Source organism: Lissotriton vulgaris, chromosome 8 (genome assembly GCF_964263255.1).
Source record: "Lissotriton vulgaris chromosome 8, aLisVul1.2, whole genome shotgun sequence".
In the NCBI taxonomy this organism is placed as follows: domain Eukaryota; kingdom Metazoa; phylum Chordata; class Amphibia; order Caudata; family Salamandridae; genus Lissotriton; species Lissotriton vulgaris.
Genome location: NC_141696.1, coordinates 612,798,572 through 612,823,832, shown reverse-complemented (window position 1 = coordinate 612,823,832; position 25,261 = coordinate 612,798,572). Strand labels below are relative to the sequence as shown.

The 25,261-nt window shown below is 45.0% G+C and overlaps 1 protein-coding gene across 4 annotated transcripts in view; it reads right to left on the bottom strand.

Moving 5' to 3' along the window:
- The window catches only part of SENP7 (SUMO specific peptidase 7), a 1,147,554-nt gene that overhangs the window by 752,584 nt on the left and 369,709 nt on the right, over window positions 1-25,261 (bottom strand). For 2 of the 4 annotated variants that reach the window (XM_086934477.1, XM_086934475.1), the window contains 2 exons: window positions 12,429-12,798; window positions 11,822-12,000 (listed from right to left, as the gene is read on the bottom strand). In XM_086934477.1, coding sequence (XP_086790603.1) covers window positions 11,822-12,000; window positions 12,429-12,798 — 549 coding nt within the window. The remainder of the gene's footprint in view (window positions 1-11,821; window positions 12,001-12,428; window positions 12,799-25,261) is intronic. The other 2 variants (XM_086934476.1, XM_086934478.1) reach the window with 1 other exon arrangement.

Here is a 25,261-nt window from a genome sequence, read left to right as displayed (position 1 = left end):
TTTGGGACCAGAAAGTATCAGGAACAGCAACCACTGCCAAGTTTGGTCCCGGAAACCCTCTTTATAGCTCCATTGGCCAAGAGAGTCCTGACTTCCTTGCGGAGCAAAGCAAAGTGATCCTTCGTCAACCAATCGTACACTGGAGGCATTGATGGACGGGCAATCTCGAAGGGGAGGGTGTGGCTCCTTTAGACTATTTGCAACATCCACCTGTCCGATGTAATGTTTTGCCATTGGAGGAGATGATGGCGTATTCTGCCACAAACTGGCAGAGAGTGATCCTGGGGGATAGAACTAGGAAGGTTTTGCGTGGAGGAGGGGATTGTGGCTTGGCTCAAGTTCTCATTTCCTAACCCACAAGGTTGAGGTTCCTCCACTGTGTCGCGATTCGGACGAAGTTGAAGCAGGCTTCGACTTCTTGTGCTGCCTCTTACCTGACTTGTGCCCGTTTTAGGGTGGACATAAGTGTGCATTTCACTCTCTCTGTACTGTATATTTACCGTCCACCAGGACCGGCTGCCAAGTTCATAGAGGCATTGTTGGATACGACATGTGAATTGGGAGTGGGTTCCGCCAACTTTACAATTCTGGGGGACCTTAAACTCCATTTTGACATGTTGCAGGATAGTGCCATTGGTACCCTGTTAGCAGACTTTGATGCGCTGATGATGGAGCAACTAGTGTCGGAGGCTACACACAAAGCTGGTCATATATTAGATCCGGTATTCTCTAATATTTCAGCCCTGACCATTGCTGTACCTAATGATGGACTGACCATTTCCTGATCGAAATAGGGTTATCTATCCCAGATGCTGATGCCCCCCCCCCCTCCAGAGAGAGCCCACCCCAGATACCGTCATCTTACCACGGGCCCATCTTTGAACCAACTACCGAGGGGGGGCAGCATTGGGGGTCCCCTTCAATCTTGTGTCCAGAGGGTAGAGGTTGTCTCATCACCATCCCAAACCCAGGTGGCGGACGGTGCAGCAGCGGGTAGTGGGCTAGCCACCAGTAACCGTTTTACACCCCTATCAGGTGTGGAGGGCATGGAGGGTATTGATTGACCATTAGCCCATGACCAGACCCCCCTAACGGGACCACTCGACCAGGAGGAGGCCACGGCGTTCAAACTCCTTAGTTGGAACGTGGCAGGTAATAAAACCAAAGTAACGGATGAGGATTGGGTGGGTCTGGTGTCTAAATATGAAGTTATTGCCCTCCAAGAGACATGGGATACTGCAGACAGATTTTGGCTGGATGGTTTCACTAGCTTTGTCATCCCCGCTTCCCCAAGCAGAGCGGGCAGAGCCATGGGAGGTCTCATAACCCTTTTTTCCTTAAATCTCAAAGGGTCCCTGAATTTGGTCAATAACCCCTCCCCAAATATACTAATAGTAGAACGGTCAGTTTCCCCTACCAAGAGCACTTTATATATCAATTTTTATAATTCTAGGAACAAGGACTCCGGAAACAATAGCATAGCTTCATTAGATTCCTTTTTATCATCAGTCAGTCAAAATACACGTCTTAACCATGAATTTATCCTTTTGGGGGATTTTAATTTTCACCCATGCAAAGACCTTTGCGGCACAAGTTACAATGAGGGGCACGCAGGGCTAGTGGGCCCACACTTCGAACAATCTCCGGCTGGAGAAGAGCTAGAAGACATGTTGGCCAATCATAACCTTTACACACCTAACTCCCCTGAAGGAAACCCAGAACTCACACCTATAAAGGCTCACTCCTGGGGTCCATTATTGACTACATATTCATGTCCCCAGGGATTCTGAATAGGGTAATTTCGTACTATACAATGGTCTCTGCACAGAGTGACCACAACCCTCTAGTATTAGAGGTGGCTTGGGGGCAGCACATGGGGCCTAAGCCCCGTCCACCAGAGGTACGGTCCTCATTACGCCCAGTGGATCAGGGGAGAAGGTTAAAGTGGTCGAGTGTGTTGCCGGACACTTTCTATGTAGAAATTTTACCCAAAATTAAAGGACATTTAGAGGTCTGTCAAAATACTACGGCTCCGGTCCAGGAAATAACGGGGGCTTTTGAAGCTATTTGCAGTCAAATCTCGCTTGATCTTACGGCCAGCGCGAGGGCAGGAGCCTCTAAGCATCGCCGCTGGTTTGACCCAAACTGCTCCAAAGCACACAAATTCCTGATGCTGGCACTCAAGCACACACCGAGGGATAAAAAGAACATTGCCTCCCAGAGGAAGCTGTATAAGCTGGCCCTCAAATATCAAGAAGGTACCTGAATTCCTCGGATTCCGTGGGAGCAGCTGACGTGAAGGACGAACGTCTTCAGAAGAATAATTCCCAACTCCCCCACACCCCTAGCCTCAGAGAACTCTAAGTCCAGGAATGAAAGGGAAAGGGGAAGTGGACAGACAAACGAGAGACTTCCACACCAGTGCCTTCTCGACTCTTCTACTCTGGTCTAATTGCACCTAGAACAGTGAGCACAACATTACTACAGCTCTACACATGCTTGGCTTCTCTTACTGCACTAGTTCAGTTCTATGACTCTGCCTACCTTATTCGTGTGTGGAATTAGCTGCTCTCTTATTAGTTTTCTTGTGTTGAAATATAGTTTCTGATTGAAATGAAGCTACACAAGAGGATTTCCAGGGCAAGTCCTCCAGACTGGAAAGTTACAGGTGGTATACAATTGTATCTATTTTATGCATAGAATGAGATACCCCTATATACTTGACATCAGTTGACTGGAGTCCGGATTGAAGTTATGAAAGGATAACCCTGCTGACAAAGTCCTCAGCATAAGATTCTTCTCATATGCCCAATATGGAAACCCAATCTTTCGAACTGTTCTCCTTTTACAGAGTTCAAATCAAGTTCAGTTTTGCAAAGACAGTTGACAGTTCAAAACGTTAGGAGACTGGAATGCAGAGTCTCTGACATTACTTCTCAGACGATAAGTACTGGATACGAAGTCTCTTACCGCTGAAGCAGAGTCTGTGAGGACTGAAGCTACCCCAGTGTGCTGACTGGAAGCGAGGATACCTTCAAACGCCGTCTTCAGAATTTCCTCAGCAAGCCGCCGAGAAAATAAGCTGACGAAACTAGGACTGCTATGAAGGATTTCAGGAACTGTCGGACTGAAGAATAGGAGCGGAACACAATTTCTAAGCTCCTAAGACTTGCGGAGGAAATATAACATCAAATTGCGGAATTACCAGACGCGTGCTGGAAAGCACGTCTAACCGCCAAAATATCACAGTTGAAGTGCGCAGATGATTGCGCGAGCGGTCACGAAATGGCCGCTCGCAAAACCACTAGAGCGCTGACCTAATGAAGTAATGGAACAACCAGGAACCACTAAGGGAATGACCTTGCCCCAGATCGCACCTCTCTTTGTATCCAACTCCAGATAGGAAACAGGGTATTTACTGTATGATGTAGAGTAAATCTGGGACCAGAAGGAACAGCCTTATTGTGGACTAATCGGGATCTGACACTCAAAACCAGGAGGGAGGAAATCAAGAAGTCAGCTTGTGAGAAGCTACTAAGTATGGATGTCTTGAGGGACAGTAGTCAATTTTGGTCCATAATAAACCAGCCCTTTTTCTCCGAATCGACCAATTCAGATATGGACTGTGTCATTTCGGATGAAAAATGGATTAGCCATTTTAGCGCAGTATACGATGGAGCGCCCACGGACTGCATTTTAAGCTTGCCTGCAGTCCCAGAGACGTCCCCTATGAGTTTCAATAAGGGCGAGGTAGAAAAGGGCATTCACGAAACCACAAAGAATAAAGCACCAGGCCCCGACGGGGTGCCGGCCGATTTTTATAAACACTCCCCAGGTCTGTGGGCGGAAGTCCTGAAAAATGTATTCAACGCAGCTACCGGCAACTCCCTTCCAACCACCTGGGCAACTTCCATCATCGTCCCAATCTATAAGAAAGGCCACCGTGATGATCCTGGTTGTAATAGGCCCATATCCCTCCTGGACTCTGCCATTAAAATCCTAGGCAGAGTCCTGTTAACCAAGCTGAGGGAGAGTATGGAGAACTGTGGTGGGCTGGCTAACATCCAATACGGGTTTAGGGAGAAGAGGGGAACAATGGAGCAGTGCTCCAACTTGCACCTCCTGATCGCCAAGTACACGGTGGCCAAGGAGGGGTCCTTATTCCTAGCGTTTATGGACCTCTCCTCGGCCTTCGACCTGGTGAACAGGTCGAAGTTGTGGGACACCCTATTGAGGATCGGGATAGACGGGGCCCTAGTTAGCTTCATGGCCTCTCTTCACCAGGATTTGTCCGCCATGGTCAGGGTCACCAGGGATGGTAGATGCAGTCTCCTGTTCAAGTCCATGCGTGGGGTACGGCAGGGCTGCATATTAGCCCCCTTACTGTTCACCATATATATCAACAGTTTGGGGAGCTACTTGGAGGAGGCAGAGGGGGACGTCCCGCGTGTAGGAGAAGCTAAGATCCCTGCTCTCCTATACGCAGATGACGCAGTCCTCATAGCCCGCACCGGCAACGGTCTGCAGAGCTTGTTGCACGCATTTGGTGCCTTCATGGACGATTTGGACATGAAGGTCAATGCAGGCAAATCCCACACAATGGTGGTTGGAGGCCATAGGCGCAAAGGGAAGCCAAAAACCTTCAGGTGTAAGGGTCAAGTGGTCTCTAGAACGGCAACTTTCCCCTACCTGGGGGTGCTCTTCGATGAGAGGGGATCGTGGGGCCCCCAGGTCAGGGCAAAAAGCCTATCAGTGGCCAGGTCAGCGACAGCCCTTATGGCCTTTTCAAAAAGATTGGGGGCTAGGCAAATGGAGGCCCTTTTGAAGGTTTATAGCACTAAATGTATCCCTATTACTATGTATGGTGCTCCAATCTGGGGATATGTACAGTTAGAACCCATCCAAAGGGCAGAAAATCGGTTTCTACGCTCCCTATTGACAGTTCCTACATCCACCCCAACATATTCTATCCATGCGGAGGTGGGCTTGGACTACATCTCAGATAGGCTTAACTTGGCCCAGTTGATGTTTTGGCTAAGGACATGGCTCAACAAGGAGTTAACTTTGAACCACTCAATTATGGAGGATGTCATGGCCTTAGACCACTACAAAATGATCCCCTGGCTGGATTACTTGAGGAAGTCCTTTGACCAAGTAGGGAGACCGGAACTTTTTGAATTCCCTGCACGCATTAGCAACATGGACGTAGTTTTAGTTAAGAGGCAGTTTTTGACTTTGGCAAGATTAGCCCGCGAGGAAAAAGAATTACAGAAGCCCTCGGAGAGGTCTCATTATATAATAACTAATTCCATTTCCATGGAACCCTACCTCAGCATTGTCACCAGACCTTTTCACAGATTTCTTTTGACCAAATTTAGATTTAATTTGATCCATTATTATTTGGGTAATTATCAGTCTTGGGCTAGACCAGAGTCAGCCCCTCCTTGTTCCTGTGATAATTTTTCAATCCAGGACACTATGCACTTCGTTACGTTTTGTTCATTATTTTCAGTTCCCCGCAATAAATATTTGTTAGCAATTCTGAGGGAGGCCGGCTTCACACAAGTCAGACCGGCACTTCTTTATCTTCTGTCCATGACTAACATTCGCACTATGTTTTGCATGGGAAACTATTTGGCAGCAGCATTACGCATTAAATCCAGCCACGATTCATTAGCCAGCATTTAACGACTGTTTACTTCCCGTGGCCCAATTGACATTTTTCCTGGCGTCTTGCTCTTTTGCACAAATCCCCTTATTAACTGTCTTTATTGAATGTATTTGTAAAAACTCTTGAAAATGCTTTTATTATTTTTAAAAACCTATGTATTTGAAGTTATCTTTGTAAATGTATCATTGTATTTTAACATGTATGAATTGTATGTCTTTTTATGATGTTATCCAAAATCGAATAAAAGTATTTTGACTGACTGACTGGCTTGCTTATAGACTTGACACTGATAAGAGGGCCCTGAGACGCCCATGGCATAAACTGAGATTAGAAGATTTCCATGCTTACCTCATGGCTAATCCTTTAGGAGAGAGGACACACCCTGAGGAGGCGTATACCGAGTTATGTGACCGGATACTAAAGGGCCTAGACTCCTTGATTCCTACAAAATGGACCAAGGGGCGTACGTCCAACTCGAGCCCCTGGTACAATGATTCTCTGAGAACGCTCAGGAAAGCTTGTAAGAAAGCGGAACGTGTCTGGAGAAGGGAATAACTTGATGGAGAGAAAATAATCTATATGTCTAAAGTCAAGCTTTATCGTAAAGCTATTTGTGCTGCACGCGCAGCTTTCTATGTGAAGGAGATCAAGGCGAGTCCAAATCCGATCAAATGTATTTTTAAAATCTTTAAAGAGCTCAGGAGCAACAGAGTGGCCAGATTGTGTGTTACTTCCGCACAACATTGTGAAGAACTTGCGACTTTTTTTGTGGAAAAAGTGCAAAAGATTTACCAATCCTTTCCACACGTGGCCCCCTATACCATTCATACGCCTGTGAGGGAGGAATCTTGCCCTACGTTATCAGTTATACCAGAGATTTCGTAGATGGAACTCACTAAATTGGGGGGTAGAATCAAATCTGGCTCCCCTTCTGACCCACTCAGGCCGCCCCAATTTTTGGAGTCACTCTCGCAGCTTCGGCAGACGCTATGCCATATATTGAATCGGTCCTTCGCTACGGCAATAGTCCCTGTTGAATGGAAAGAGGCCTATGTGTCTCCTTTTATTAAGAAGCCTACGTTAGATGACTCAAAACCTGAGAATTTCAGACCTATCTCACTTCTTCCTTGGGCAGCCAAGATTGCTGAAGCCCACTTTAATAACATCTTATCACATTTCTTGAGTACCCATAACATTCTGGACCCGTCACAGAACGGTTTTCGGCCGGGTCATAGCACGGAAACGGCCCTGCTTGCCACCACAGAACATCTTCGGAACGTCTTGGATGCCGGTCAAAGTGCAGCGCTCATTTTGTTAGATCTGAGCGCTGCCTTTGACACGGTCTCACATCGTATCCTTCTCCATCGTTTGGAGGCAGCAGGGGTTATTGGCACTGCCCTGGATTGGTTTAGGTCCTTCTTAGCGGAGAGATCTTTTCGTGTGTCGGCCACGCCGTTCCTTTCTCAATCCCACTCTATTGGCCAGGGGGTACCACAAGGCTCAGCTCTGAGCCCGGCGCTGTTCAACCTTTATGTTCAGCCTCTGGGTGCTGTCGCGAAAAGTTGGGACCTTACGATGGTGTCTTACGCGGACGACACCCAGCTTGTTATCACCTTAGCTGAGGGTCCATCAGCAGCGGCTTCCAGATTTAGAGAGGGGATGACAGCAGTGGCTCAATGGATGACAGAAAATCACCTGCAACTTAACGCCAGCAAAAATGAAGTTTTGCTGGTGGGAAAGAAGGCGGACTTGTGGAATGAACACTGGTGGCCAGCGCCCCTTGGTCCTATGCCTAGGCCTAAGGCAGTTGTAAAGAACCTTGGGGTCTGGATGGATGACACGCTGAGTTTCCAGACCCATACCAAGAGAGTTGCTGCCACCTGCATAGGATTACTGAGAGGTCTTAAACCCCTTCTGAAATTTTTTGATCCGGTAGTACATCAGCTAATTGTGCAGTCCACCATCTTGACTCGCTTAGATTATGCCAGTTCTCTTCTTTCTTGGGGCCAATAAAGCAGAGATAAGGCAGCTGCAACGAGTTCAAAATTCTGCAGCCAGAAGTTTGGTAGGTCTCCCTCGCCACTGTCCGGCTGGGGCTACAATTCAAGGGCTGCACTGGCTTCCGATTTATAAACGGATCCAGTTTAAAGCCCTTTGTCTATCTTTTAGGATCTTAAAAAACGTAGCCCAGCGCTTGTGTGTGACCTTTTTATCCCGTTTGTCCCTCCCCGACAGTTGCGTTCATTGGGTCAGCAATTGGTGACTGTCCCGCGGTTCAAACGTGGCAGGACTGGCAGGCGTTCATTTCGCCATCTGGCTGCCAAGCTATGGAATTCTCTACCGATATCCATCCGCGGTATGGAGAACTTGCTTGCATTTCGGAAAGCTATTAAAACCTTCCTTTTTGCGTTAGTATAGATTATAGCTAGGATTGTCAGTGCCGTGCCTGGCTGTTTTCTGTGTAGGTAGATCCGATAGCACCGGGACGCCCCTTTGCTGGGGCAGCTGTGCGCTTTAGAAAACTTTTTAACATAACATAACATAACTTTGACTACTTCGACAAAGAGGATTTCGATTCACTGGAGCGGGGCTCGGACCTTCCTCTCGACCAAGACCTGGACCTGAATCGAGACAGACGAGGCGACCTTCATGGTGCAGGACTCTGTGCAGCAAGAAACTTTAGGGGCCGCTCCCTCAAAGCCTTCTGGCCATGGTCCAGCAGTCGGAGCATGACTTGGAGTTATGATCACGCTCCAGGCACCAAAGACAAGCCAAATGGGGGTCCGTGAGTGACATGGTGCAGTGACAGGCACCGCACGGCTTAAATTCCGCAGTCTTCTTACTTGAGATGACTTCCTAACACACCGACAAAGTCGACAAAAAGTAAAAAAAAGTCTGTCAAAAACTGCCAGGGGGTAGATCTCTTCAACGGATTGGAGCGGATAGCGCAGAAAGAAAAGAACTGACGTCAGACGACGAACACGACGCCGACAATGTCAAGCAGAGTAGGCCGAGGCCATCAACAGGATCGCATGGGTACTGCCAGGAAAAATCTTCCAGATCCAGCCTGACGTCTAGAAGTTTAAAGGTGAGGAACCTGCAGCTACATGTCTATATTAGTTTTGAGAAAACGTAATTTGAGGGCTGTAAAAACTGCTGCAGGAGATCACAGGAGCAGAGTCTTGGGGTGACCTGATATCCAGTCACTGGTAGGAGCCTGAACAGTTCATTGAAGTGCAAAGTCCATTTACCCACTGCCCTATTTAAAGTATTCGCTTGCTAGGGGGAAAGCCCCCTATCACTTATCACCATCAATATTTTGCAGGGGCAGAGACATCAATGGGTCGGGCACCACAGCAGGTAGGGACCAGTGGTCACTTGCTACTAGTCAGAACAATGACGTAAATAATTAATTTACTCTCTTAATTTCTATGCAGGTAAGTACTTAATCAATAATAACTCAATCGGAATGAAAAAAGACAGAGTCCGTGGTGTTAGAGTTTCTAAGGGTTTTATTCCTCATAAAGGAATGGTCTTGACCAGGATATCATGTTCTGACCACCACAGGGGTGTCAGAAGGGATAGAGCAAACTTTATTGATATTCCATAGCTTATATACTTAATTCACATCATAAGTAATAATGTAAGAGGCGTAACAGCTGAGAGAAGACAAGATAACAGTATACACGTGGTACTAGTACGTGATCAAGAGGCGTGAACTAGGCGTGAACCAGAGGTGTGTGCTAGAAACGTCACTGATAGGTGACGCAAGTGGGTGGCACCAAGGGGTGGTGCTAACAGAATTGTTGCAATGTCAGCAGAAATCGGAAGCTTGGATGCGCGCGCAGCTGCATGACGTGTGATTGAAGGGGTGCAGGGGATTTGACATTTACACTGACGGAAAGGGACAGAAGTCTGGCATGTCAGATCAACTTGTACTACTATCATATCTGATATCTGGTGTTTAGGAACCATACTATCTGGGCGGAAAGGTCTCTAGGGCAGAAGCTATTCTATGCTAACTGTGGATGCGTGTATAAGCGCCTAAGTGTCTGCATGTGAAGCGTGGGGGCTCGGGGCCTTCCATTGAAGCATGGCAAAAGAGGCTATGAATTACTTGCATTGAGACAGGTCGGCCCTTTGGCTCTGCAGCTGGAGAGGATGTTTACAGGATCTAGTAGGCAGGAATGCATTCTCGAGGAGCGGAACAGATAACTCGAAGGTTATAGTCAGTCTTGGCAGAAAGTAGGCTGAGCTGAGCGCGAGGGGCCGCGCTGAAAGTAAGTCAGAGTTCACGGGTACAGAGGTAGGCTGGGCAGGAGCTGTCAGAGTCGAAAGCCAGAAAAGAGGCTCGATGGCAGGAATTCAGGGCCTACTCTGCTAGAGCAGGGAAAACATGTAAAGTGTACTACAAAAAGACGGTGGCATAGCATACTTAGGAACGGACTATACAATCCATTCATGGTGGATCTGAAAGAGGACAAGTTAACGTTGGACGCAAATGTATTTGCGTCTTCATAGCTGGCACAGGAGGGAAGTTACATGCACTTTAAGCCGGTACATGGAGTCGGTGGGGTGCGCGCTAGGGAACATAACATGACCAAAAATTTAATTTTCCTCAACAAAGTGAATCTATTCTACGGCTTCAACTGGCGAAATATCAAATATCGTAACAGCTAGGTGAGTCTGAAATCACAGTCATCTGCTACAGCTTGATATCAGACCCATGTGCTTTTTTCTTGCCTTATTGTACAGGTTGCTCAAATGAGCACAGGATCCCTCTGTTTTTCAGGCTCATGGCATTTTTTAACAACTGGTAAAAAGTATGCATTTTCTCTACAATATGTTTTTACCTAAGGTTAACATTATATTGGATACAGGACCATCACAACCAATGTCCTTCTGGATAGAGTGTGTGTTTTATGTTATGTGTCTGTTTGTCTTGTACTTGTCATTTTTTACAGGGCACTGCACTGGAATAGAATGACCTTATGTGTCTAGAAAGTATTACTGGCACACTTTTTAGGGCACTTTATAACCATGCTGGATGTTACAACATGAATACCACATGTGTTTCTTTTCCCTGTGATCTTTCTCTTTTTTCCAGGTCCTCATTGCAGGTACTTCCTGATAGATATTAAGTGAATAGGCACATTTAGCGTATTACTTACATGTGAATACATTGAGTATAGGTAATTTACCCTTTTCCTGACGAGAGTAAAGGTGGGAATCTGTGCACCCCGTCCTAAAGAAGAAGCCTATCTTCTAAACATGTTGACGCACAAATGAGGTATTGTACATTAAATACAATAATACCTCAGCCACACTCTTTTAACAGTACCAGCATGGAGACAGAATTAAAAAAAAGTTTCAGCACTCACATGCCAGGTATTTTTTTAATAAACACTCACACGTTATTTCACTTCTGACCCAACCACTCACATATTGCCCAAAATACCCTCACGCACCACATATAGAGTTTACAACAGTGCTCCCGCGTAGACGCAGGTTAGCAGCATGCCGCATTCCGTAGAGGGATGCGAAGACCCCGATGATGAAGCATGACACCAAGGGTCCTATTGGTGTGTGAGGGGTATTTAAAGAACACTGTGTGCTCCCAACCACTGTAGGGACCATACTAAATACTTTACTGTGGATTCTTTTTGTTTATACGTAGTAAAAGAAACCAGTGGCATGATGGACACCTTCAAGTCAGAGCATTAAGACGTAAGATAGTAGAGATGAAAAAAAGAAACCTAATGAATAAACATCTGAATGAGCAACAGTGCCAGGTCTTGCAAAGGAAGATGATGTGCATGAGAGAATCAGGTATGAAGCCACATCGATGGGTAGAAAAAAGGGAAGTGGCAACGGTACAGCCCCACAAGGCCAGGAGGCATTTCTACCTAAAAGCACATACACCCAAAAGCAGGGTACCCGGTAAGGAAGGCCTGAATGAACAGCTGTAGAAGCCACCTCTACTCTGACTACTAGATGGTACAGTACTTACAGATTGGGGATGGGAAGCAGCCAAGATATAGGAATGTAAAATGGTAAAGATGACAGGTTTAGAAAGATGTCTCTCAATAACTTTATACTGGCTGTGTGAGGTTATGAGTCGTGCTGTAAATAGGAAAATAAATACTTTACCATATGTTGTTCCATAGTCTGTTCACCTTCCTGGGATATTCGTGTTTCTGACAAAAGGGTCTTTGAGTTCAGTTCAGGTTCCATTTTGTCTGGTAGGCAGTCCTGGGAGGCAGGACTGTCCACATTTTCCATATTTTCAAGGTCAGTTGATGCTTCATCGTCATCACTCGAAAGAACAACTGTAGAGAAATAGAAGTTTGCTTTCATCTAAAAACTACTGTAAAATGTACTAAAAGTATCTGCAGACATATGAACTGATACATATACAACTTTTGATGCTACATGCGGACCCAACTAGCGAAATATGGTCGTCAGCATTGAAAATCTGCCCACACTACAGTGATGTGAAAAAGAAGGGACACCCTCCTAAGAATGCATGGTTTATATTAACACATGCCTAGTCTCCATCTAATTCTCACCAAGTCCTAAAAGTAGATAAATCTAACCTCATGGATATAAAACTCTATAAATGTATATGGTCTTCTCCCAAAACAGGTGATCACTGTAAGGTTTCTTACATTTTAGAATGTCCGCAGCTAGGAAAATCCACTGGGATTAACACTTTTAAAATGTCACTAAAAGTATGTAAAATAGTAAGTTTACTTACTTGGTTCAACTTTATTAGATGACTGTTTTTTACAATAGGGTCGTTCACGAAACCTCCTTTTGTTCAGCAACTTTTCCCTAGGTTTTAGTTTATCAGTCCCAATGTTTGCAGAAGTCTTTACAATGTTTTCAGTTGATATTTTACAACGTCCTGCCTTGGAACAATTATCAAAGCCAGGATCTTTAGAGCCATCGCATGGGAGGTCCATGTTGGAGGAACTGATTATTTTCTTTTGATCGGCATTCAGCTGTTGTGAAGCGTTTAGCTGAAGTTGAATTGTGCTTTGGTGGTTATTACGGAGGAAATAGATCTTCTCGGGTGAGCTTTTGCTGGAAGTCGATGTGGTTGAAGTTTTGCAAGTCAGTTCCTTCTGAAAGAAATGCATTATTACACTATGAAAACAAAATTTTCCCGGCAACAGTGCACTTCAAAGACAAATGGGTTCAAGATAAAAGTTTTGCAATAAAAAATGTACAAACTTGTTTTTCACAAGCATGAAATTGTACACTTATGATAGGCAAGACAGCAAACATGAAATAACTAGGAATATTATCTGTAGGAAACTATAATGTTAAGATAGGTGAAGGACGGTCACAGTCTTATGCGAACTGTGACTGCTCTCGTGCAAAGCCAAAACAATCAATCTCCAATTAGGTAAGATGAATTCTGTGAGAAATACAGGTCTCAGCCTTGATAGCCAAATGAAGTACTAGGCTTTCCTTAGAAAAATGAGAAATAATCGGTAAACAAAAGTAAAAGGTCCAAAACATGGGCATAGCTACAACACACCAAAAATGAATGGCACCTGAAAATCTTTTTCAAGCAAGAAGCAGTTTTCAGATATAAAATCACAAAGAAATGTGTTGGCTTTGGCTCTTTAAAAACCTGTAGGAGAGAGCAACCGTGCACTGATTGTCACTGAGAGAAAATTAATACCATTTAATTTATTTAATAGAGAAGACCTTTAGAAGCATTTTGTCTATTATTTTACAACATGCTGCTCAACAGTACAGCAAATATCCCAGTTTAAATGAGAAGCTAATGAGCAAAAAACATGAAACTTCAATATTGGTTCCTCAGACGCCAGTCCACTGTTTACAGTTACAGAGGGCTTCCCTCAATTTCAGGTCTACAGTAAATTGTCTGGCTCCTGGCTTCCCCTTCACAGCAGATCCACTCACACAGTACATAAGGCCTTTGCCATGCTTCTGACACAAGCAAGAATTTTCCCATGGGCTAGTCAAAGTAAATGACCAGTCTCCACTGGGCAGCAGATTGTTTTACAGACTGATGCAACTTCTTCTGTACTAGGGACCTTCCACACTCAGCACAGCTGATTGGCTCTAATATTACTGCAAACCCTTGGAACTGTCAGGAAAACTATTGGCAGGGCAGGCCTTCTGAAGGTGGTACAGGTGTCTCGACCATCAATGAAAAAATGTAGGCAGTAATAAACAAGGTCAACCTCCGTTGTAATCCAAGTCACCATGATGGAAACTTCTGTCCCGAGTAACTATAAGTGACAGTGCAGGGATGCCAATCATAACTGAAGACCAGCATCGTTCACACAAGACTCCTGGAGATAAGGCTCAACGACTCTGAAGAACGTGACTCCAGAAAAAAATTAAGGATTTTGGGCCTGCTTATGGGTCTTGGGGGTCCACTGATTTGCAGACTTTGGTAGCCTTCAAGTCATCATCCAATTTTTCTTTGCCAAAAAAGTTCATACAGCCCTGATGTCCAAGCCGTTACGATTTGGAGGCCACAAACAGCCTAGTTGTTTAACTGTAGGGCCTGAGATATTACACTACATTCCGCCAGGATCAGTTTGACAGGCAAAAAGAAGGCTTATTAGAGCGAAGCAGAGACTGAAGGAGACAGGAATGAAGTATGGGCTGCTCTTGTCTGCAAAGCCATGAGTTCTAAATGGTACCAAGTTGTGTTTCTTTACTGACTCAACTGAGGCTTTGAATTTGGAACAGGGATTTAACACTGTATCCCATGTTGAAGGGAACAACGATGACCTGGGGAGTACTTCACTAACACCACTTGAGCACCAAGTACAAATAGGGTTGTTTTAATTGAATTGTCTACAGTGCTGATTCAACTGTAACGAGTTTTTTCTGTTTTGGATAAATATAATGCCAAGAGCACATTTACAACTATGACCAAGCCTCTTTCTCCTTTCTGATAATGTTTTCAACATATCCTTTGTAACTGTCTTTAAATAATACCAGTTGGGATACCATATGTTTATATTCGACCCGGGGAGGAAAGCACAGGAGTGGCTCCACATACACAAGATGGCATTCATCAAAAAGCAGGCTTGTGGGCCATCGCTGTAAACCTTCTGCTGAAGATAGATGAATACTAACATACGATCATATTATCACTACAATTTTAGGATTTACCCAGCTGTAACGTTTTTGCCATATGCAATTCAAAAGTGGAAGCACAGAGATGAGTCCAATGAGAGGGCATTTCCTTTCTTTTTGTTTCTAATGCTCATTTTAAGGTAATGGTTGCCTAAGGCTCAGAGGGATGTCTTGGGCACCTTGGCTCTCCAGTTGGCAAGCTCACTTCTCACAAGAATCTAAAACAATTACATTGGTTAAGGGGTTTTGAGGTAGGAAAGCCTAGAGACCTGACATGGTTGGACAAATTGATACATGCAGGGCTAAGGGTTGCATTGGGTGGAGTAAACGTGAGGTTAGCAGTTAGTTGCAATTGTTTGAGTAGGTTAAATTGTTTGCTGGTTACACTAGTTATGTTTAAGTTATGTTTATTCAGGTGTTGGACAGGATGTGATAAAACCGTAACTGGGTAGGAGTATGTACTTCTGGTGGCTCAAGCTGGGTACTTCAGATTATTGAATATGGCCATCACATAGATATAAGCTGTGAGCTTGAAAAATGAGTGAATGAATTTGGTGTTGAAACATTGCAGGATAAAATATTACATGATTAAGAAAAATTAGCCTATAGCTATGTTGAAGGATACTCAATTGAACAAGACCTTTTTTCAGAGAATACATTCAGAGAATACATTCATCGCTCAGGTAATCACCTTACAATTTAACACATAATATATTTACTATATATAAATGCAATTAAAATTATACCTATATTGACAATCCATGACCTAAAAACATATACTCTATCAAGCAAAAAATTAATTTTGTACAGGAATTGCAAGCATTATAACATACAATCAGCACATGTCTATGTACCAAATATTTAAATAAAGTGCATATACAGTTGAAGAAATCACAATTTCTGTTGCATCTAAAACAATTTCAATAACATTTTTCAAATCTATTATTATTCAGTTAAATATTCTGTCTATGAGGAGGAGCTACGCCGGCGAACAAGATGGCTGCTTAGGCTCCCGGCTCCGCTGACCTCCGTATCCCGCCACAATATCCTGTACATTATCCTGATTTTACGCGTAGCCCCTGTGTGAATGAACGGTTCCGCACTCCGATGGTGAAATCCGGAAACTTTTATCGGCTGGTTTGACGAAGTTGCATTGAGTTGAAGATTGCGACCTACTCCAGTCGGGAAGCTGGGGCCTCGAGTACTTCTACAGCCGGGCTGCAGTGCAACAACATCGGCCGGGAGACCCAGGCTGAGTCCGGTCAATCGGAGTGGAGGCTTCTTTTAAGCCCGAATTTGGCGGCGATCGTTTCTATTGCTCAGTATCGATGGAGGAGTGACTCTGCTTGCTGGTGACTGTGGGTTGGGGTCCCCGTACCCCGGACCCGGTGTTGGGCCCTGCCGGGGTTCGGTGAGTCGGGGTCTCTGGCCTGCGGCATTAACCGGGTTGACCGTGGATGCGAATAAAGACTGGTCACCCTACGCATCTGCCCGTTCGTGATCCTGTTTGTCCCCCCCGAGGATGCCAGATTCACCGGGGGAGGTGATTGTGATTGGTGTCGGGCGTGAGACTATGGATCGAACAGTGCTGAGCCATCGCTAAGGTCAATATTGGCAGAGATTTGGGCGTTTCATTCACATGTGGATGTCTTATTGAACAAATTGGATACGGGCCTATCTGAGATAATCCTTGTTGAACCGGACCCTGCCTCACTGTTGGAACAGCAATCTGCAGCCATTCAAGCCGCGGCCATTTTGACTCCGTGCGAGGACCCCGTAAGGAAGCAAGTATTGAAACCATCGGATGGTGCCCTGGAGGACGGTGTTCCCGAGGTCGTTAGTGTATTACCGAACCTCCCATCACTATCGACTTTGGAGGTATCGGTAGTCGTTCCCCTCCCGGAGACTTTTGTTCTTGACTTCTCTTTCATTTTGTGGTCGTCTTCTCCTTTCTTGGTGACTTCACGAATCCGGGGCAAGATACATTGGGACTGTCCATCTAGGAGAGAGAGTTTTTCTGCGTCTGAAGTTCTTGTGGACTCTCTGTCTACGAGTTGCCATGGATTGATTTTTGATGACTCCCTTCTCCTTTATGACACCTTTGTGTACTTTTGGGTCTCGCTGGGGGGGGTCGTGTGCTGGTTCGGAAGGGTCAGGCTTAAGATCATTTCGGTCGGGACGGGTTGGAGAGGCTTTTATGGGTGTTCGACCTGCAACTGTTTGATCTACGAGGCTGGGCGGTGTATAACAGTGCCCCCTAATTTCTCCTATAAGTGGTTTCATACGTTGGTCTTTTTGCGATAGGGGGTGTCTGTTTCTGGCGGGGGGACTATAGGGGCTGGGAGCCCAAATGGATAAGCCCTCCTCCATTCTTTTTCCTACTTTTAGGGTTTTAGTTATTAGGGGCGACAGGCACGCTGCTAGTGGGGTTAGGCTGTAGCCATTTGCAGGGGTGCAAGGTGGGGGGTTGGAGGCTTTTTTTTATTTTGCCTTTTTTTTATTTCTATTCGCCTTTTTCTTCCTTCCCTTTTTCTTCCTTAAAGGATCGGTATAGCTTGCAAATCATTCGGATTTTTATTGTGTACTCGTATTTAGTGCTTATGCTTTTACGATAACCTGATTCCTGGGTGGGCAGGCCCTGAGAACTGGCGCTCAACATAGAATGTATATTGTATTGTCGTTTACACCGATCCAAACGCTTTGGTGCCAATGTTCTATTATGGCGGTTATTACGTGCATATCCTGTCTCTTGTCCTGTCCCCCGTATTCTTCTGTTTGATTGTATGGCACCTGATCCTTTCTTTAAATAATATAAAATGAAACCTCTGTCTCATCCTGTGACTCAGTTGTGCATTCTAATACAAGTTCTATCCTGAATCGCCGCCGGACCTCAGGGTTGTCGGCTGATGAGCTGTGTTGTACCGTGATAAAGTGGGTCTTAATTTTGTTTTGCGGCCGGCCCCTGCGCTTGTAGGCCCATGCGTGTATTTTTATTGAATGCTACAATAAAGGTTTTAAAAAAAATACATATATTCTGTCTATCCTTCAAATTGCTTCTGCAAGTGATTGGTACATCTCAAGCAGGTCATAAAGTAGAAAAAGCAGATACTGTTCACATTCCTTGTGTCAAATGTATGGTTTTAATGGAAATGTTCATGGATTGGGAGAGGCTATCAGCACACAACAAGTGTAGAAAATAGATAAACAAGGTGCAAGTGTTTGTGCAATTCAAGTTACATCACGCATAAAACAATTTAATTAAAAAGAACTTAGCATCTACTAATAAGGAAAATATTCCTACTGTCTTCAGTTCTGGTTTTTACAACAGCCAGTACATCTCTTGCAAGAGGCCATACTGCACATAAATAGGAATCTATCAAATTAAACATTATTTTGCCATCTGTGCTGTACCTGATGGCTAGTGCTGTCCTAGTCAAGCTATCCCATAAAGCCTAAATATGGGCAAGAGCCATCTTTTTACGTGCTATAACAAATTTTGGGCAACAACGCAGGTGCATGATAGTATTCTTTCCCTCACACATACAGTTGCAAGATTCACATTTCCTTGAGAGCCTTGCACATTTAACAAGGTATTCCCTTGTGCAAAAAATCCCCATTCTGAACTTAATCTATGATGTACATTTCAGCTTGGGGGATATGGTCTAGATAAAACTTGTAACCCAGGCCTAACCTGAAGTCAAAATAATCAGCTAATATACAGCCTGCTTTTATCATGGCAAACTTTGTTCTCCGCTAAAGCACATGAAAATGCTCATTCACAATTTTCAGAGTATTGCGTCCCACTTTACTTGGTCAGTCTATAGGGACCCTAATTGTAGGTCGATTAATAATCTCTTAAATGGACCAGCCAACTACTTTATCCTATTCTGCCACAACTTTCTGCATCCTCGAACTATCAAGTATATTGATGCTTTGGGTTCCTAATAAGACTGATCAGAGATTGGAGTAAGGCTAAGTTACACATAAAGTGCCAGCAGAGGCGTGCCTCGTACCACCCTTAGCATGGCCCTTTGAAGATTATTTTTGACTACTTGCAATGTGCATAGACTGCCATACTTTCAATGCTCGACCCCATAAAGTGCATCCGCTACTGATTTCTGCTAGTAGATTTAGGGTATTATACTAATACATTGGGCACCTGCTCTTTGTCTGAATTTCAATACCACTCGTGCAGTCTGCGATAGAATAGTACTAGCCTTCAATATCTGCTCCTTCCAGTTAAACTGTTCAATAAACCTTATCCCAAATTTGCTCATCATTTATCATTAGCTTCCTCTTTAATCTCGCAACTGCTTTAATGCTATGACTTTTGTCTTTCTATATTTAATGCACAAGGCCGCCTTGTCACAATAATCCATAAAACTTCTCATTAATTTATGAATTACATTTTCTGTTTGTTCCAATAAAACCGCATCATCAACAAAAAGAAGGATAGGGTATGGTAGGATCATCAAGGGGTTCTTAAATAGACAGTCTGTGACGTAATTTACACATAGTATAAAAAGCATGGGGGCTAGCACACAACCTTGTCCTACACTCTACTGGATAGGAAATATTTCACTGCATTCACCTGGAGGTCTATATCTACCTTTAGTGGTATTACCACAAAATGGGGCTCTCTACCCCTACTCATTCAGTGTTTGCCATAGTATTGCACGATTAACAAGGTAGAAAGCAGACTTCAGGTCTACAAATGTTAAGTGGATGACTTTTTTATTACTGAGTATTTATAGCAAATCCTCTAAACAAATACATTAATCTATAGTTTTTACTCTTGCCGGCCTGTACCTCAGATAAAATAATTCCCTTATCCACCCAAAAATGAAGTCGATTTAGTACAATGTTGCCAAAATGTTTGCCAGCCCCATCCAAAAGAGAAACTGGTTGGTAGTTAGAGGAACAGCTCCGATTCCTTTTCTTGTATAGGGGCACTAGGTTAGCTGAATGGCAAGAGTGAGTATTATTATTATTGGCTACAGCCGCATCAAATACTCTGGTGAGCACTCTGGCCCACAGTAGTAGAGTTTCCAGACAGAGATCGGTAGGCACTAGATCCAGACATGGTGCCTTATTTTTTTCATACTGGTCAATGCCCTCTACTTTCAGTATTAAGATGTTTAACATAGAATAATGTTGTATCTGTTTTTAGCTCAGTGGCAGGAGCTTACATGCAAACAATACAAAACCGTAGGTAGAGTGTCTAAGGGAAAAGTTTAAAGACCTGCGCGGATGGATTCCCCACAAACTATAACATATCAAACCAAGAATCTGCAGGTCTGCCTGAGCTTAACACACCTCTATAGCACAACCAGTACAAGCATACGGCTCCTACTTGGACATAGGAGGAGTCCTTTTAAGAAGACGGCATCCCATCACCCACCGAGGTGGCATGCTTCATCATCTGGGATCCCCTCTTGGTTGCAATCCCTAGTGCAACCAAGGGCTACAACCCCCTCAATGTAAGGGTGGAGTGATCTGAAATTGGCTACCAAGAGACCCCAGACTTCATACAAGCTGCAACCAGAGGGGACCAACGGAGAGAGCGGTGCCTCACGTCCTGAGCTGTTGCTAGGGGAGGTGAGGTGTTCACCCATACACCTATGGGTGATATCAACACTCTTGTGAGGTCTTCCAAAACAAGATTACAGGTTATTGTAGGTTGTACTTATTCCAACCACATTATTGTCACATTTATCACTTTTTTTGCAGTAGCTATTACTGTTGAGGTCCTGAAGAAGGCCACGGTCAGATATTGACCATTATGGCTGAAACATATAGACCTGCTTTTCGGACAAGTGCAGCCAATATTTCCTAAAACTGCACTTGCACTGTCCTTTAACTTTGACACCAAGTGTTAACTAATAAACTCTTTTCTCTCTTGGTAGTCAATTTTAGATCACTTTTCACATCACCATTCTTTGCACTGCAAACAGAACCTGAAACACTCTGTACGCTTCGCATTTAGTGGCTTTTAGAAGATCCAATCAATTTATCATTACAACATCCTTGAGCTCCTCCCTCATATTGAAGGGGTTGTAGCCCTTGGTTGCACTAGGGATTGCAACCAAGAGGAGATCCCAGATGATGAAGCATGCCACCTCAGTGGGTGATGGGATTCCGTCCTCTTAAAAGGACTCCTCCTATGTCCCAGTGGAGCCATATGCTTGTAATGGTTGTGCTTTAGAGCTGTTCTAAGCTCAGGCAGACCCGCTGATTCTTGGTATGATAGATTACATGCACCAAGACCAATATCCTTGTACAAATCACTAAAGGCGGCCCCTCTGGAAAAAGAGATAAAAACACTGGACACAAGGGTGAAGCCCTCTTTGTCCTCTCGCCTCGGGTTCCCAGCGTGTAGCAGACGGTTACGAGGAACGAACGCCACTACCTATATGTTTTTCTTGTTAAGTGTTGCACCTCGTAATCCCAGATCAGGCGCCAATACATTTATATTTTGTGTTTTATGTTTGCACCCCAGAAAGGCAGGGACACCCAGGCGTATGAGCACCTCGAATAAAAACACCAAAAGAAACAAACTGCTAAAGCTTATGGGCAGGGGGCCTTGCATGGGCAATTGCGACGAAATTTACATGTTATATGTCTTATGCTGTAAATGTGAAAAATACCAATAAAAATATATTTTAAAATATTTTGCCCATTCTTTCAGACAAAATGCGAAACTCTTGCTTATCTACCATTCCCATCTATCTACAAAGGTGAGAACTTCCCAGAACCTCTTAATGTTCTTTACATAGGCAATTTCTCTCAGTTCTACCCAGAATGCATTCTGTCCTTTGTTCCTTTAGTTGTTGCAGCTGTTTGTACTCTGCCTATAAACCTGGAGGAGGATTCACTCTGTATATTATAATGGCATGGAATTAAAGCCTCTAGGGGGCGTGGCTTGGGAGCTGATGCGGACGGACGCGTGAGCCTGAAGCTCCACGCCCACCCCAATTCATTATCCTGCTAGGGAACTGTATTTAATTGCTTGAGTACCCATGACGGCACCCATGAGTGCGGGGCACTATTGCTGCTGGGTCCTGGAGAGTAGAGAAGCTTGCTGCTGACTGGAGGCTCGAGGAAGCCCTGGGCTCTGACGGGGCAGCGGCTAAGATAGCGATCGAGCACACCCAGACGCGCGGCCAATGAGGACTACTGATGCCCAGGGGAGTGCAGAGGTGTGCACTGAACATTGTTTTCAGTGGCAAAAATATTTATCAGCAAAACACACAAGATGATGGGCAGAATGTTGCATATTGGCAAAACATTCACCCCCAGTCAGAGATATGGGTTTAATCCATCGTTATTTTGCTCACTACGCCACCCCAGTTCAGACGTGGCCATATGCAAATCAGTCTTGACCCTGTGTCTCACGGGAACAGTCAAGCCCGAAGTGCCAAGCCATGTCCTCCCTGGACCGGAATCAAGCATCCTAGGACCGTTTTCTGACTATCAGCCGTCATCAGCCAGGATAGCTTGACCTCAGTGGTGTAGTGAGCACGGGACCCACGTCTGGGCATACCCTTTCCCACATAGGGCAAACATCCTTCATACTCTAGTACACAGGTACCAAAATGGCTCTATGCCAGACAGGGTTACAAGGACTGCCTTCGCCGTATATAAATAGATTTAACTAAAATTTAGGATTATGAGGGACCTTGTGTCATGATGAATGTCGATTTATATAAAGCATTTCTTTCAGTTGACATGTTGTTTCTTTGGCAGTAGCTGGGCAAAAGGAGCTTTTCCCCCAAGTTTATTAATTAGGTACGTGTGACGGGGTCAAGAGGAATCGGCAATAGGCGAGTCTTAGTTTTAACAGGTTTTATTGTGTTGTACAAGTGGTCAGTACACTTTTTCCTTAAAGAGGTATTCCGTCGTGGAGATCTACTTCTACTGGGCCGCCTGTGATGACGTTCAGATGGATCGAGTCGGCGAAACACCTCCGGACTCCGTCGGGGCTTTACATCTGGGTCCGTTTTGACTCTCGGATTAAACAGACAGAAATAGTCTTTCGTGAGATGGGTGCTTTACATATATACACGTGAAGGGGAAAGGGAGTGAGGACACAGTAACCCGTGTAACACTCTTTTCGACGGACTACTGAAAGTGCAGGGTAGTGCTCGGGGAAAGGTACACCGGGTCAAGGAGGGATCAGAGTTGATTAGGCGAACCGCCCTTACGTCCCACCCAGTTCCGGATAGTTTTGCGTACCTGAGTTAGCCACACACCTCCCCTGGGTGTATGGCGGGGCGACTCGTAAAGTCGTTGGCCTCCTGGCTTCACGTCCGTTCTTGAGGCCACAGCTTCGTCGCACTCCGGTTCTTCCTTCCTTTCTACCTCCACGTCCGTATTCCTCCGTTCCTCGTCAGCTTCTCTCCGCACGTCTTCTTCTCTCCGGGTGAACAAGCACATCTGGTGCTGGCCTTCCTCCGTATAAGACGTCTCCGCCTCATCATACAGCCCCGCCCATTCCTCTGCTGTCTCCTCGTTAAAGAGCCAGTGTCTCTCCTCGTTCTCCTGCGTGCTGTCTTTGGTCTCGACGTTCTGTGAAGGGTAGAAGAGGGGTGTTGAAGGTGGAACAATGTCCTGCAATGTCTCTTTAATGTATACAGGATCATCCTGTACTGCCACTCTGTTACACACCTCCCCCCTTAGACACTCAGGATCGGGGAGTGGGTGGCGTGATAGAAAATCAGCCCCTATATTGTCTGAACCTTTGCGCTGATGGATAGTGAATTTATAGGGCTGCAGGGACAAAAACCACCTCAGAACCCTGGCATTGTTCGATTTGTTGTGAGCCATCCACAACAGGGGGGCACGGTCAGTATACAGAGAAAATTTGTGTCCTTCAAGATAGTATGCGAGTTTCTCTACTGCCCATTTAATGGCGAGGCATTCTTTTTCTATTTTTGCATACTTTAGTTCACGGGGAAAAAGTTTTCTGCTTATGTATAATATGGGATGTTCATGATTGTCCGACCCCATCTGAGAGAGTACTGCGCCAATGCCATAGTCTGAGGCGTCGGTGTGTAAAATAAAAGGTTTGGAGAAGTCCGGAGATGTAAGGACCGGGGTAGATGTGATAATCGACTTCAATCTATAGAAAGCGTCCTGCATCTTAGTCGTGGGCTTAATGGGAGTCGTTGATTTCCCTTGTTGCTTCAGTGAGTCAGTGAGAGGGGCAGCCACGTGAGCAAGCTGTGGTATAAAGCGTCGGTAGTATCCAACCAACCCTAGGAAGGCCCTCATTTCTCTTCTGTTCGTGGGAAATGGTGTGTCAGCTATGGCCCGTATTTTTTCTATCTGCGGCTCAATAACACCATGTCCGAGTAAATAGCCCAAGTACTTTACTTTCTGAAAGGCCACTTTGGATTTTTTCGCATTGATCTTCAATCTGGCGTTCTCCAAGACTTTGAAGACAGTGTGTAAGTGTGATACATGAGTGGACCAATCTGGGCTATGGATGACAATGTCGTCAAGATATGCCGAAGTGAAGTCCGTCAAACCTTTCAAAACAGTATTCATTAGGCGCTGGAACGTGGCGGGGGCCCCGTGCAGGCCAAAGGGAAGTACTGTAAATTCGAAGTGCCCATCTTCAGTGGAAAAAGCTGTTTTTTTCATATCATCCTCTTTGAGGGGCACTTGCCTATACCCCTTCGTGAGGTCCAGCGTGGTGATGTATTGGGCATCGGGTATGCATCAAATGTTGAAATTTCATTAAGGGCACGATAATCCATGCAAAAGCGTCGACTCCCGTCGGGCTTCGGAACCATGACAATGGGGCTCGACCAGTCGCTCTTGGAGGGGCGGATAACCCCCATGTCCAACAGTTCGGTGATTTCCTTTCTGATGGCCGCCCGTCTCGCTTCTGGAATTCTATAAGGGCGTATCTTCACTCTCTTACCGGGAGGTGTGTCTATACAATGTTCAGCCAGAGTAGTTCTACCTGGCGTGTTTGAAAACAGGGAATCATGTCTCAACAGTATGTCCCGAAGGTCTTTTTGTTGCTGATCATTAAGTTCATCATTTAGGATCAGTTGATCACGAGTAGAGGAGCTTCGTTGCGGATCTGATACCATGTGTACTCCTGCAGGTAGTGGTCCAAACCACTTCTTGAGCAAATTGATATGGTATGTTTGCTGTTTGGTCGGGGTCACCTGCAGTTTGTAGCTTGCTCTTCCAATCGTTTCAACCACTTTATAGGGTCCGACCCATTCAGCTCGAAATTTCTGCGTGGAGGAAGGGAGGAGAACCAGGGCCCAGTCATCCACATTAAGTTGTCTCCATTTCTTTCCTTTATCATAGGCCGTTTTCTGACGTCTCTGACTCTCCTCTAGTTGAGTCGAAGCCAATTCTCTCAGTTTACCCAGTCTGGATTTCAGATTTCTGGCATAGTCTAGTGTGGCGGCCGTTTCCTCCGGAGTCTCATTCTCC